The sequence below is a fragment of the Xenopus tropicalis genome, chromosome 1 (assembly GCF_000004195.4).
Source record: "Xenopus tropicalis strain Nigerian chromosome 1, UCB_Xtro_10.0, whole genome shotgun sequence".
NCBI lineage: Eukaryota > Metazoa > Chordata > Amphibia > Anura > Pipidae > Xenopus > Xenopus tropicalis.
This window is the reverse complement of record NC_030677.2, coordinates 173080652-173093612: the sequence shown is the minus strand read 5'-3', so window position 1 is coordinate 173093612 and position 12961 is coordinate 173080652. Positions and strand designations below refer to the sequence as shown.

Here is a 12961-nt window from a genome sequence, read left to right as displayed (position 1 = left end):
GTTATCAGCCTGTAATTAGTTTTCTAAGCCAAGTCGTTTGCCCATCAGACCTGGCTCCTACCAAGGCTCCTGTTTTTTTTTTCCCTTTACCAACACAATAATGTACTATAGATCAGCCAGATAACTGATTCCATTAGTCATGAATAATTAAGCAGTTATACTAGGAACTGTAGCGCCAATTCTAACCCAATAATCTGAAAGAAGAGGCAATGCCGTGCAAGTAAATGAAAATTGCTGGGTTAGCTAGTATAGACCTTACCTTGTTATTTCTTCCTTCAGTTTACAAGGATCTTCAGCATAAAATTTAACACCAAAATACAGAGTGTAGGGAGGTCCAGCTGCAGGACAAGAAAGCACAGTTATACACTTTTATATATAAAATGAATAGCATATGCATTAAAGTAACAGTGTTGAGACAACTTGCTGCCGCTAATAAAGGTATCCATACAGCGCCCCACCCTCCATGGGGTGAAAAGAACATGCTATTAATCTACATACACTTTCTAGCCTAATATTATAATTCCTTGCAGCTGTGATCTTCACATGTTATGGTAGTGACCATTTTTTGAAGGAGCACTAAATCATAAAAAGCTTAGATTTCTGGCTTCTTGATAATGCCTGGCAACTGTCTTCTTATAGTTGAAATAGTTTCAAATGGCCTAAATCTGGCTCCAACTAGATGCACAACTAAACTTTAAAAACAATTTTAAAACAACATTGTGGCTGTGTCAGCACTTAGCTTATTCCCCACTGCAAGCGCTTCCAAAACACAATACTTACTACTGATCAAGTCTCTGTGCTCTGAAATTGTCTTCATAGGATCCAGCCAATACTGTAAAAGAAATATAACAATATTTTAATTAAATGACAATATAAAATAGATTATATTATTTATTTCAGCAGTACAGGTATAGGACCCGTTATCCAGAATGCTCGGGACCAAGGGTATTCCGGATAAGGGGTCTTTCCGTAATTTGGATCTCCATACCTTAAGTCTACTAAAGAATCAATAAAACTGCAATTAAAAACAATAGGATTGTTTTGCATCCAATAAGGATTATTTGTATCTTAGTTGGGATCAATTACAAGGTACTGTTTTATTACTACAGAGAAAAGGGAAATCAGTTTTAAAATTCTGAATTATTTGATTAAAATGGAGTCTATGGGAGACAGGCTTTCCGTAATTCAGAGCTTTCTGGATAACGGGTTTCCGGATAAGGGATCCCATACCTGTACTATTAAAAAGACCTTGGGGATAGGTTTAGTAGTGTTTTCCCTTGCAAGGTATAGGTTTTCCTTGCAAATGAATGAACTGTCCTAAACAAGTAGCCATGGAATCTGTCTGCAACAGGAACTGGACTTACCTGCTGCCCTATGGACAAGGCTGACCTCCATCTGCAGGTGAGGAACACTGCCTCTGCTTCTTCTGCACCCTCAATTGTAGCAGGGCAGCAATGAGCCCTTATGATTGTCAGATTCCATATCAGAAAGGAATGCTGAATAATTATGAATAATATATATATATAACACTTTGAATATTTATCAGTGACCAAAAAGGTCCCTTATTAAATGTTCTATTAATCTAGCCTACATGGGCTGATGGTGCTTAGTTGTGTATGTGGGCCAAGTGACGGCTCTCTGACTAATACCTGTTTGGGGCTTGGCCAGATACTGTTGGTGCAAGCTGAAGAAATCACTCAGGATCTCCATGCGGATCTGACTTTTATGTTAATGGTACAGAGATGAGCTGTTATTTCTGGTTTATAAATATAGCCCCAATTTCTATCTGTATTCATGCAGATTGCTTATTGTGCTGCTTGCATGGATTTACTAAAAATACAATATTTTATGAATAAAAAGTATCTGTTAATTATAATGCAAAGAAAGGCACAATTAACTTATTTTTACACTAAAATACAAGTCTGAAAGTGGTATCAACAGATGAACACACATAGGAAAATACAATCTTTTTTAATATATAAAGCGGGGACCACGTGAAAAAATATGATCATTAAATCCAGAGGCCAAAAAGGCAAATCAATAGACAGTTCAGCTACACAATGAGCCAAACTGGCCAGATCTGGTATCAGTATTCAGTTGACCAGGAACTGGCCCCTTTGCTCCATCTGCTCCCCGCTTCCCGCTCCACTGTTTAAGATTTTCATGCATTTCAGTGGGGTGGGTGCTAAATCACAGTAATGCAGACAGACAGTTCAGCATCTTAATTTTTCACACACAGAATCCTAACATCTTTGTCTCCTGTTACTATTTCCTAAGCCAGAAATATTCCTTAAAAAGTAATTAACCTCCTAAAAGAAAATATAATACAATTTATGCAAATGCATAACAGTGGGGGAGGATTTGGGTGCTAATTACGGACTATGACAATGCTGGACCTGTTACTGCAGGTGACTGGGTGACTTAAAAGAGTCTCTTAGATTAACATAACAATTATTTCTATCCAATACATGTTACCGAGCATGCAAATATGATTCTGCTTCATTGTTTCATGAGACATAACCAGCAGTGCAGAAAGGGAAAGACAAAACCTACTTTCAGTAGCAATTGCATTTCCAAATAACCTTAAAACGACTGACAATGTTTAATGAATGTTTTGGAAAGTTACTTAGAATTAGAATTACATTTACATTTTTTTAGGCAAAATATTATTCTATGGTTTACATTCTCTTTAAATTTAACATGCAATTTTAAGTATTTGACAACATCAAACTATTGAAGATCATCTAAAATATTCTGGTAGGTCCCATTTATACAGTTTTGATTAGATATGATGTATGAACAAATAGCTTGTCAGTATCATGTTGAGAATATAGTTATGTATTATGGACCCAGTCCAGTAATGTTCTAGTCAAGGCAGGCAGATTGTATTGTAACTTGGGGAAATGTATGCCCCCTGGTGCTAATGACTGCTGCACTTGTGTTGACTAATTCAGTAGGTGTTGACAGTAGTTTTCTATAAAGCTTGACAAGATTGCTCCTGGGTATATCAGATATGTTCGCTTAAAATTGAAATAATTGGAATGTTTTTACTTCCATATAACCTAGTCCTAAACTACTAAGATTGAATATGTTTTCCCCTCCAATAATGTTTCCTTCCTGGCACTTGTTTAAATGTGAGTTTCTAGATTATCCAAGGCAAGCCACAGCTCTCACGGGGAGGGGGTTAACACAAGGGTCTCTTTGCCACCACCTACCCTGCCAACCCCAGGCCTGGATTGGTAATCTGTAGATTCCGGCAAATGCCAGAGGGTTCTGTAAGATGCCACTGACCATCATTATTTATAGAGCCTGTGGAGGGGGCTGTTGGGGTCTCTGTGTACATGAAATGCCTATTTTGAATCACTGACCAGACCTGCCAAAACTTGGATGTCAAGTCTGCATCTCTGCCACATTCATTGCTGAGAACAAATTAAATATCATCCATAGACTTCACACTTCAGTGAAAGAACTCACGCATGGCCAAAATGGCTTGATAAATATCACTGCTTTCCAAAAGAAGGGAGCAGATGAGAAAAGTCCTTTAGTAGAGTACCTAGTGCCATTAATGAAGGTGTGCCTAAATCTGATAAAATGTATCAGCAAATCAAGAGCTGTAATTTGCAATTACAATCAAATACTATTATTGCCTTTCCTGAAATGACAAACCAAGAATTAGTAAGAGATGCATTAATAATTTGCCAGTTATACATTTCCCTCCAGGTATCAAAAATAAATATATAAATGAAATACTTTAATAGCAAGTTAGAAGTCAAACATTACGCATGTACCCCAGGGATATCGTAACATGAAACACAGAGCTTCGGTATGTTTGGTCTTGTTTAAAAATGAAGAATTTATTACACAAGCAAAAACCTTCACCAACACAGGTGCATAGACATGTGAGCTTAAAGGTGAACTTTTCAATTTAACCCTGCACAGCCATGCCAGCTCAGCATAAAGATACCTTTACAGGAGTTGTAAACCCAAATAGAACATTTTCTATAATGACAGAAAATGTAATTTTAAAAAAAGAACTTTCCAGTACAAATAAATGATACATTTTCAGTGACAAAGTTATCTGTAAATGTAATTGGTATAGAAAGCTTTATCGGTCTGTCTCTTGCTATTCTCCTCTCTGCTGGTTCTGACTGCTGAAATAATGTAGCAGAAGTAAGCTAAACAACAGATGGTTAAAAGCATGCAAGGTTTGGAGGAAAGATATCTTCTGATCGAAACCAGCAGGAGGTTCTGAGAAATTTAATGGCCAGACAGATATATTTTAATAGCAATTACATCTACACTTTAAAACATGTAATTACTGAACACATTGTTGTTAAAAGTCTTTATCAGGTGCGATGTAATTTTTGGGTTTAAACTTCTTTAGGCCTTAACAAAGATGTATAAATGTTAGTGCCTCTTCTCCAGCATAAACAACTCCAACCTAGCCAGGCTTTATTCATAACTAAGACCTTCTATCAGCTTAGTTGTCCTTCTTTAAGCTTTCTTTTTATATTCAATAATATCCCTTTTTAAATAGTGAAAACCAAAATAGATCTGTATATTTTAGATAGCATTACAAGCACCTTGTAAAGGAAAAGAATTAACCATTCCTACTGTAAATCGTATCCACCTTTTCATCTTAGTCCCTGCTTAAGATTTTAAGCAGCTCACATATTTTTAAATCTGTATGTACTTTTTAAAGTCCATAACTGTACAGTTATTAACACTGTAGCAGCCCAAATTGCCAGTTTGTCAAGATCCCCTGTAAAAATGATCCTTCCTTGATGGTTTTGTTGTTCTGTGTATTATCACATTACATATTTACATGTTTTTATGCCCTCCTCAATAATGAACACATTAAATGAATGTGCACCAAAGCAGAACCCCTAATCGAAATAAAAGAATGTTGCATTAACATCTACTCTCTGTACACAACCTAAGGTGGCAATACACACAGAGATATTACCATATAACTTATTAACAGTCATAAGGCAGATCATCTGAAATACAAAACAATGAAACATTAATATGAAGTGTGCTAGGAAAGATCAGTTGGCAGACTGTACATGCATGTGAAGATTTCAGTCAGACACCAGTCAAGAAAATCATCCTTTGCCACTGTCATTCTATCATGATCACCAAATTCAGCCTATACACAGGGTCAGACTGCGGTGTGTGGGGCCCACCTGCCGCCCAACCACCGATATCCCCTGCCCCAGCTCCCTTGGTTTATACTTAGTTCAAACGCAGGCAGCTCTGTATTCATTGGGGAACAACCAAAAGGAAGTGTAGGACAGGGTGCCTTTTTTTCTGCCCAGTTCCTGACAAATGATCTCAAGTACATAGGTATAGACATGTAACTTGCATAAATGCAAAAAGTAAAACTCTAGAAAAAAAATAAATCAGTGTTTTATATCAGGTTCATCTAATTCACTGGATTACATATATATATGGATTACATATATTGACCTGTTAGATTTGGTACAATAACATAATTAATACCAAATAATATAGACAGTCAATAGTAATTAAAAGAACAGGTGTCTCACAACAACATGTGGAACTACTGTAATGCCAGCTTGCCAGCTGTGAGCTGTTTAACCCTACAGGACTTATTTTTAAGTATAAAATAGGAATACCTTTTCCCATGGAAACATCTCATTAAATTCTCCGAACATCTCATTCATGAAAAACAGTAGAAAAAAAATAAAAATAGATGTCAGAAAAATGTTAAGAAATGGAGTCAGTAACCGTTTTACCCACTTTACAAGAGCTGCAGAACTAGTGAGCTGACAACCCTAGATCTACAATGAACACAGTGTCAGAAAGATCCAATTTTCTAGGTAGACCTACCAGGCACATAATGAATAGATAAGTAAAAAAAAACACCCCATTCCTTGGAACAGTGAAGATTAAGATTTAAAAAGAAGGAAAGTCAAATTTATGAGAGGGTGTCATATTCATTCCCATGAATAAAATTACATATTTACTATAAGAGGCCGGCACGTCACTGCCATTCTCTCAGGGATCACTTGCTGTAGTACATGGGAAAATGGCTGTACTGCGCATGAACCCAGAAGAGGAACATAAACCTGGGGTAAAAAGAAGGAAATTTACCTCAATACTTAACAGCTGGCAACTTCCCATGAGTTGATTTTCCTTCTATGTTAATCCTATGAAATGTATAATAATATATATGTATACATAAGAAGGTGTCTGTGTTAGCCTAAATACAAGGAATATATATGTGGGGAGATAAAAATACAATATGCTCAGGAACATATATTTTAAAAACGAATATAAAAATCCATTTGGTGCCTTTGCGCAAAAAAAAAGTCATCTGCCTTTCCTTGCCTCAGCTTACTATTTGCCTCATAAAAGCTAATGTCATCTTTTTGGCAAGAACAATCTAGAATCAACCATTGCTAACATACTTTAATTTAATGTCTCTCACACTCTCCGGAACAGCATCTTAACAAATGTTTATTTCTACTGACAGGTTCGCCAGGGAATAATTTCGTGGTAGCAAACTTGTCTCCTCATAAAGGGAAAAATAATGAAAATGTAAATTGAATATAGGATTTATCTGAAGGAAATAAGAAACTTTCTAAATAAAATCAATTAAAAAATCTGTACCCTTTCTGAAATAAGCAAGTTGCCCTTCGCTGTTCCACTCTCATTAAGATATACATGCAGCTCTGTGTCTGAGCCAGTTACAAAAGGAACACACAATAATGTATTAGACCTGCCTGTCAATTAAAATCTGACTTGGAATCCGACATGAAGAAAGAAAGATTGTTAAAAGGGATACTGAACAGTAACTGAATTATTTTAGTAACAAATTGGCAACTGACACTTTTAGGACTACATTCTTGCCGGCACCTTTGAGATCCCACCACCCCATTACCCAGCTTCCCGGGTGCAAGTTAACTGAGCAGGACTGCGGGCAGGGGAGACAAACACATTAAAGGCAAATACCTTTGTTTAATGAAAGGAACTGTGGCTGTCTGAGTTATGCCTAGCACAAGTAGCAATAGCTCAGGCAAAATGATCATAATAAAAAGAGTGGTACTATTTCAATATCTAATTTTTGGTGTAGCCTACCTATTATGTAAAATACTTTAGCTATTAAGGTAATCAGTAGCTCATGCAGAAGAAAATAATTACGTGCAACATTTTTCTGACACAATGCTATATTGTTTATACAAACCTCGAAGGATACACTGTACGCTAGTCGACCCTTCCTCATCCTCTGTCAACCCAAACCCAACCCACTCTAGGGCAGCACAATTACTTATATACCCGCGCCTGAGTTGAGGAGGGAATAGCACAGATATAAGTGTAGACTACATGCAGAAGTGTTTGACTTGGGCAAAATATCTGCGGTATTGGTTTGGCCTGCGCACCACTGGTGCCTCCTTACATAATTATATAAACAGAACTGTGTAAAATAAACAAAATGGCACACAATGCCATCTGAATGACAAGCATCGCCAACAGTGTACTTATCAAGCTGTGCTGCCAACACTGTACTATACTGATAGTATGTGATTACTTAACTCTGTGAAAAAATCTGGCATAAAAGGCAGAAGCTACTTGAATATACATGTGAAAATATGGCATTCTGCCATCAGTATTTCTTTTTTTTCTTTTACAGAACAACTTCTGGTGCAACTTACTTGACGTCTAAATTTTTCCCATTGACTCTAAAGGAGGTGTAAGGAGGTGTAAAACAATGGTATAAAAAATTACAGCATAAAATAAAATGGGCACCTTGATAAATTTGCCATTTATTTTACTTAAAGGAACAGTAACACCAAAAAATTCAAGTTTATAAAAGAAATTCCAATATAATGTACTGCTGCTCTGCACTGGTACAACTGGTGTGTTTGCCTCAGAAACACTACTATGGTTTATATAAAGAATGCAGCTGTGTAGCCATGGGGGCAGCCATTCAAAGGAGAAAAGGCACAGGCACTTATCAGATAACAGATAGAACACTATTGTATTCTACAGAGCTTATCCGTTATCTGCTATGTAACCTGTGCCTTTTCTCCTTTTTTGCAGCTTGAATGGCTGCCCCCATGGCTACACAGCAGCTTATTATATATAAACTATAGTAGTGTTACTGTAGCAAACACACAACTTTTACCAGTGCAGGGCAACAGTACATTATATTTAATTTACTTTAAAACTCTTTCATTTTTTGGTGTTACTGTTCCTTTAAGGTTATCATTATACACAGTATGATAAATAGGCCAAAATGTAAGTCAGATTTCATTACATGAAGCAGTAAGAATCTATACACAGCAATGCTGGATGCAAGGTGGCAGGCTCTTCCCCATGAAGATAAAACTAATTTTGGCCATGCAGGGCAACAAAGCAGTTTGCAGCACACAACTAAACCCCATAGCCAGTGATGGTGATAGGTAATATACATTCTGCTCCCACCATATACTGATAGTACTGTATTTCCTGGGTATAACTTTCCAGACTGTCTTGTGGGGAGAACAGCTGGTTAAGTGTTGGTGTAACTAGTTGATGAACAGCTTGCAAACCTTCTATTTACACAGAAGTTACAACAGCAGCTGTCTCCTTGTCATTTCTTACAGCCACAGGCAAATCTGGAGGCAGTTTGAAAAGCTTAGGGGTCATACAAGTATTAGGAAGGCTGGACTGTTGTTACTGACTTAGCAAAGCTTATTTACTAACTACTGTGAAAGGACAAGTTGCCCATTTCACTGGAGGGGTTTAAATGTGTTATACATACCTTAATTAATATAATGGCTTACCTTAGACCCCAGGCTAATGCTCGTGTTTGCTGAAAAGACACCGGCCCAGCTACTGTCTATCTGTCCTGATGTCCCTGTGACCCTCTTCACTGTTCTGGACAGTCCACGTGCCTCCTATTTAGGACAGCGCAGAGGATTGCTGGGACATCAGCAGAGATGGTGGAGTTGCACTCCAAAGACAGTTTCCCGGCTGGTGTACTTTCTAGAGAATAGGTATGCAGGCTGAGGGTCTAAGGTAAGTGATTTTATTTACTGGGGAGTGCATAACACACTGGCACTATTAAAGGACAAGTAAGCAAATTCACTGGGGAATGCCAATGTATTAAGCACTCCCCAGTGAACTTTATTGCTAACCTTAGATTGCCCATGGTGGTGTTCCTGCCTTTGTAACAACCTTTCCCGGACACCGTACATGCACAGTAGAGTAAAAATTAGACTTCAACTTTATATTTGCAAATTTTACTGAACTGTGCATGCGCGGTATCCAGATACTTCAAAGGATCACTGGGGCATCACGCTAGATGGAGAAGCAGAGTACCAGAGGAGCACCCCGGGCTGGTGCGCTTTTCAGCAGAAAGAAGCACCGGCCCGGGGTCTATGGTTAGTGATGATGTTCACTGGGGGGTGTCTAACACATTGGCAACCCCCAGTGAATTTACCTTTCCTTGTCCTAAAATTCTGGACTCTATATGAGGAAAGAAGAGAATTACAGCACCTGGTAGTGGAACAGACTTTACTTAGTAAAAGAACATGGCTGAACTGCCAACAAGTTGAAAGGATAGACAGACCATTAATAGAGAGCGCAGTTTCAGGTAGACACATAACAGTTTTACATGTAACAGCGCCATCTAGTGATCTTATGATAATAGTCAATACCGTACAGACATCCCCAGTTAACCTGACTTGTCCTTTAAGTACAAATTTCTACAGTGTACAGAAATCACTGTTTTCTTTGTTTTGTTTTTTTCTTTTTAAGCACAATACCCACAAGATTGGAAGTGCTGTAACTTGATCTTGAGTTACCAATGTGGGCTTTATGAACAATGTTTTCACCAACAAAATGGGTTTTAGGAAGCGCAGATGCCTTAGAACACAATTTTTTCTAAGGTATGGCAACAATAAGATACAAAATTGTATTTAAAGGAGAAAATAAGGTAAAAACTAAGTAAGCTTTATCAGAAAGATCTATGTAAATACAGCCATAAGCAATTACAGAAAGGCTGCACTGACTTCTCTGTCAAAAGATTTGTTGTGTCTGTAATTCATGTTCCACAGACACGCAGCTCTCTTCTGTCTCCTCTCTTCTGCTCCCCCCTCCCTCAAGAATGCTAAGATCTCACTCCCCCCCATTAGGAATGTGGATCTGAGCCAATCAGCAGGAAGCTGACTCATAGGGGCTGATTTACTAATCCACGAATCTGAATCCCGTATGGGAAAAAATCGGATTGGAAACGAACATTTTGCGATTTTTCGAGAAGGAAAGGCTAAAAAAGAGTTAATCTCAAGCTGCAGGCATACCTTCAGTTGTCTCAATAGTGCCCTTAAGTCTCCCCATATTTCACCTGTTCAGATGATCAGAAGCCAAACAGGAAGAAAAAACAGTGAGCTGTTTAAAGAAAGTTCCCATAATGCCTTACTCCTGCACCGAGACCCAGACCAAGTGAACATGCTCAGTTAGTAAGACTAGGGGGCACATTTACTAATCCACGAACGCCCAAAAAGCGCCCGAATGCGTTTTTTTCGTAATGATCGGTATTTTGCGCTTTTTTCCCTAAATTGTCGCAACTTTAGCAACAAGCTCGTATATTGTCGCAACTTTTTCGTATTGAGCGCTCGTAAACGGTGGGCAAACCTTTGCGACTTTGCATGATTTTGGAAGCCTCCCATAGGACTCAATGGCACTCTGCAGCTCCAACCCGGCCCAAGGAAAGTCTCCCATAGGGCTCAATGGCACTCTGCAGCTCCAACGCGGCCCAAGGAAAGTCTCCCATAGGGCTCAATGGCACTCTGCAGCTCCAACCTGGCCAAGAAGTCTCCCATAGGCTCATGGCCTGCAGCCAACTGGCCAAGGAAGTCTCCCATAGGGCTCAATGGCACTCTGCAGCTCCAACCTGGCCCAAGGAAAGTCTCCCATAGGGCTCAATGGCACTCTGCAGCTCCAACCTGGCCCAAGGAAAGTCTCCCATAGGGCTCAATGGCACTCTGCAGCTCCAACCTGGCCCAAGGAAAGTCTCCCATAGGGCTCAATGGCACTCTGCAGCTCCAACCTGGCCCAAGGAAAGTCTCCCATAGGGCTCAATGGCACTCTGCAGCTCCAACCTGGCCCAAGGAAAGTCTCCCATAGGGCTCAATGGCACTCTGCAGCTCCAACCTGGCCCAAGGAAAGTCTCCCATAGGGCTCAATGGTACTCTGCAGCTCCAACCTGGCCCAAGGAAAGTCTCCCATAGGACTCAATGGCACTCTGCAGCTCCAACCTGGCCCAAGGAAAGTCTCCCATAGGACTCAATGGCACTCTGCAGCTCCAACCTGGCCCAAGGAAAGTCTCCCATAGGGCTCAATGGCACTCTGCAGCTCCAACCTGGCCCAAGGAAAGTCACGTTGCTGAAGCTTGAATGAATCTGAAACTTAAGTACTCGGCACGGCGGCTACGAAAAAGTCGATACAATTTACGAGCAAGTAGTAATGGCTACGAAAAAGTCGCGACAATTTACGAGCAAGTCATAATGGGTACGAAAAAGTCGCGACATTTTACGAGCAAGTCGTAATGGCTACAAAAAAGTCGCGACAATTTAGGAAAAAAGCACAAAATACAGATCATTATGAAAAAAACGCATTCGGACGCTTTTCGGACGTTCGTGGATTAGTAAATGTGCTCCCTAGTCTTACTAACTGAGCATGTTCACTTGGTCTGGGTGTCTGTGCAGGAGTGAGGCATTATGGGAACTTTCTTTACACAGCTCACTGTTTTTTCTTCCTGTTTGGCTTCTGATCATCTGAACAGGTGAAATATGGGGAGACTTAAGGGCACTATTGAGACAACTGAAGGTATGCCTGCAGCTTGAGATTAACTCTTTATTAGTCTTTCCTTCCCCTTTCATGCTGACAATTCAGCCAAGAATAAAACTGCATTTTAAGGGTTAATCCAATCAAGTGAACCATAACCAACTAACTAAAACTGCTGTTCTAACCACCTATACCCTCCATCAATCAAGTCAAGCAATGTTACACACACACAGCACATTTAAATAAGCAGCCTTCTGTGCCACTGGTAAATATCAGAGTCTGGACAGACTTTTCCACATTCCTTTCGTCTGATCACTAAGAGCACTGGCACGCGGGGAAATTCAGAACAATCAGCGCGATTTCCAGCTCAGTAGTCACAGAGCAATTCTGAGAGATAATCAACTGACCTGAGTGCAGCATGGGGGTCCAGGTACATTTGCTGCCTACCTGGAAATCACAAGGACAGCAAAACACTATGAATCACCCTAATGCGCCAGTGCACTTTGAATCTATATTACTGTTATACATCAGCCTTGATATTCCTGGGAAATTCCACAGGGCAAACATTGCTTGATTAAATGTTTTCCCAAAATATGACTATAGGATTTAATAAAGGAGATCTTGCTCATACCCTTAACCATTTGGTTGCCACAGAACATACTGTAGATTCTACACTTCAAATGCCAAGGAGTTTACATTTCTGAAATACTTTTTGATTTATGCTGTGCCACATGTGGTATAAAATACATGGATTTATTAAATCTAAGAGCCCCAACAGTGAAGTGTTCAATTTAATTTAAAAAATAGATAGACTACCTGTCAGTTAGTTACATAGTTACATAGGGTTGAAAAAAGACCAGAGTCCATCAAGTTCAACCCATCCAAGTAAACCCAGCACACACAACCCACACCTACCAATCTATACACTCACATACATAAACTATACATACAACCACTAATACTAACTGTAGATATTAGTATCACAATAGCCTTGGATATTCTGCTTGTTCAAGAACTCATCCAGGCCCCTCTTAAAGGCATTAACAGAGTCTGCCATTCCACAACCTCACTGCCCTCACCGTGAAAAACCCCCTACGCTGCTTCAAATGGAAGCTCCGTTCCTCTAATCTAAAGGGGTGACCTCTGGTGCGTTGATTGTTTTTAT

The 12961-nt window shown here is 39.4% G+C and overlaps 1 protein-coding gene across 2 annotated transcripts in view; it reads right to left on the bottom strand.

Annotated features, from left to right (window-relative positions):
* epb41l4a (erythrocyte membrane protein band 4.1 like 4A) overlaps window positions 1-12961 on the bottom strand; it is a 121642-nt gene that overhangs the window by 65561 nt on the left and 43120 nt on the right. For both annotated transcript variants that reach the window (NM_001006909.1, XM_012960217.3), the window contains exons 3-4: window positions 781-832; window positions 260-338 (exon numbers count right to left, since the gene is read on the bottom strand). In NM_001006909.1, the coding sequence (NP_001006910.1) occupies window positions 260-338; window positions 781-832 (131 nt within the window). The remainder of the gene's footprint in view (window positions 1-259; window positions 339-780; window positions 833-12961) is intronic.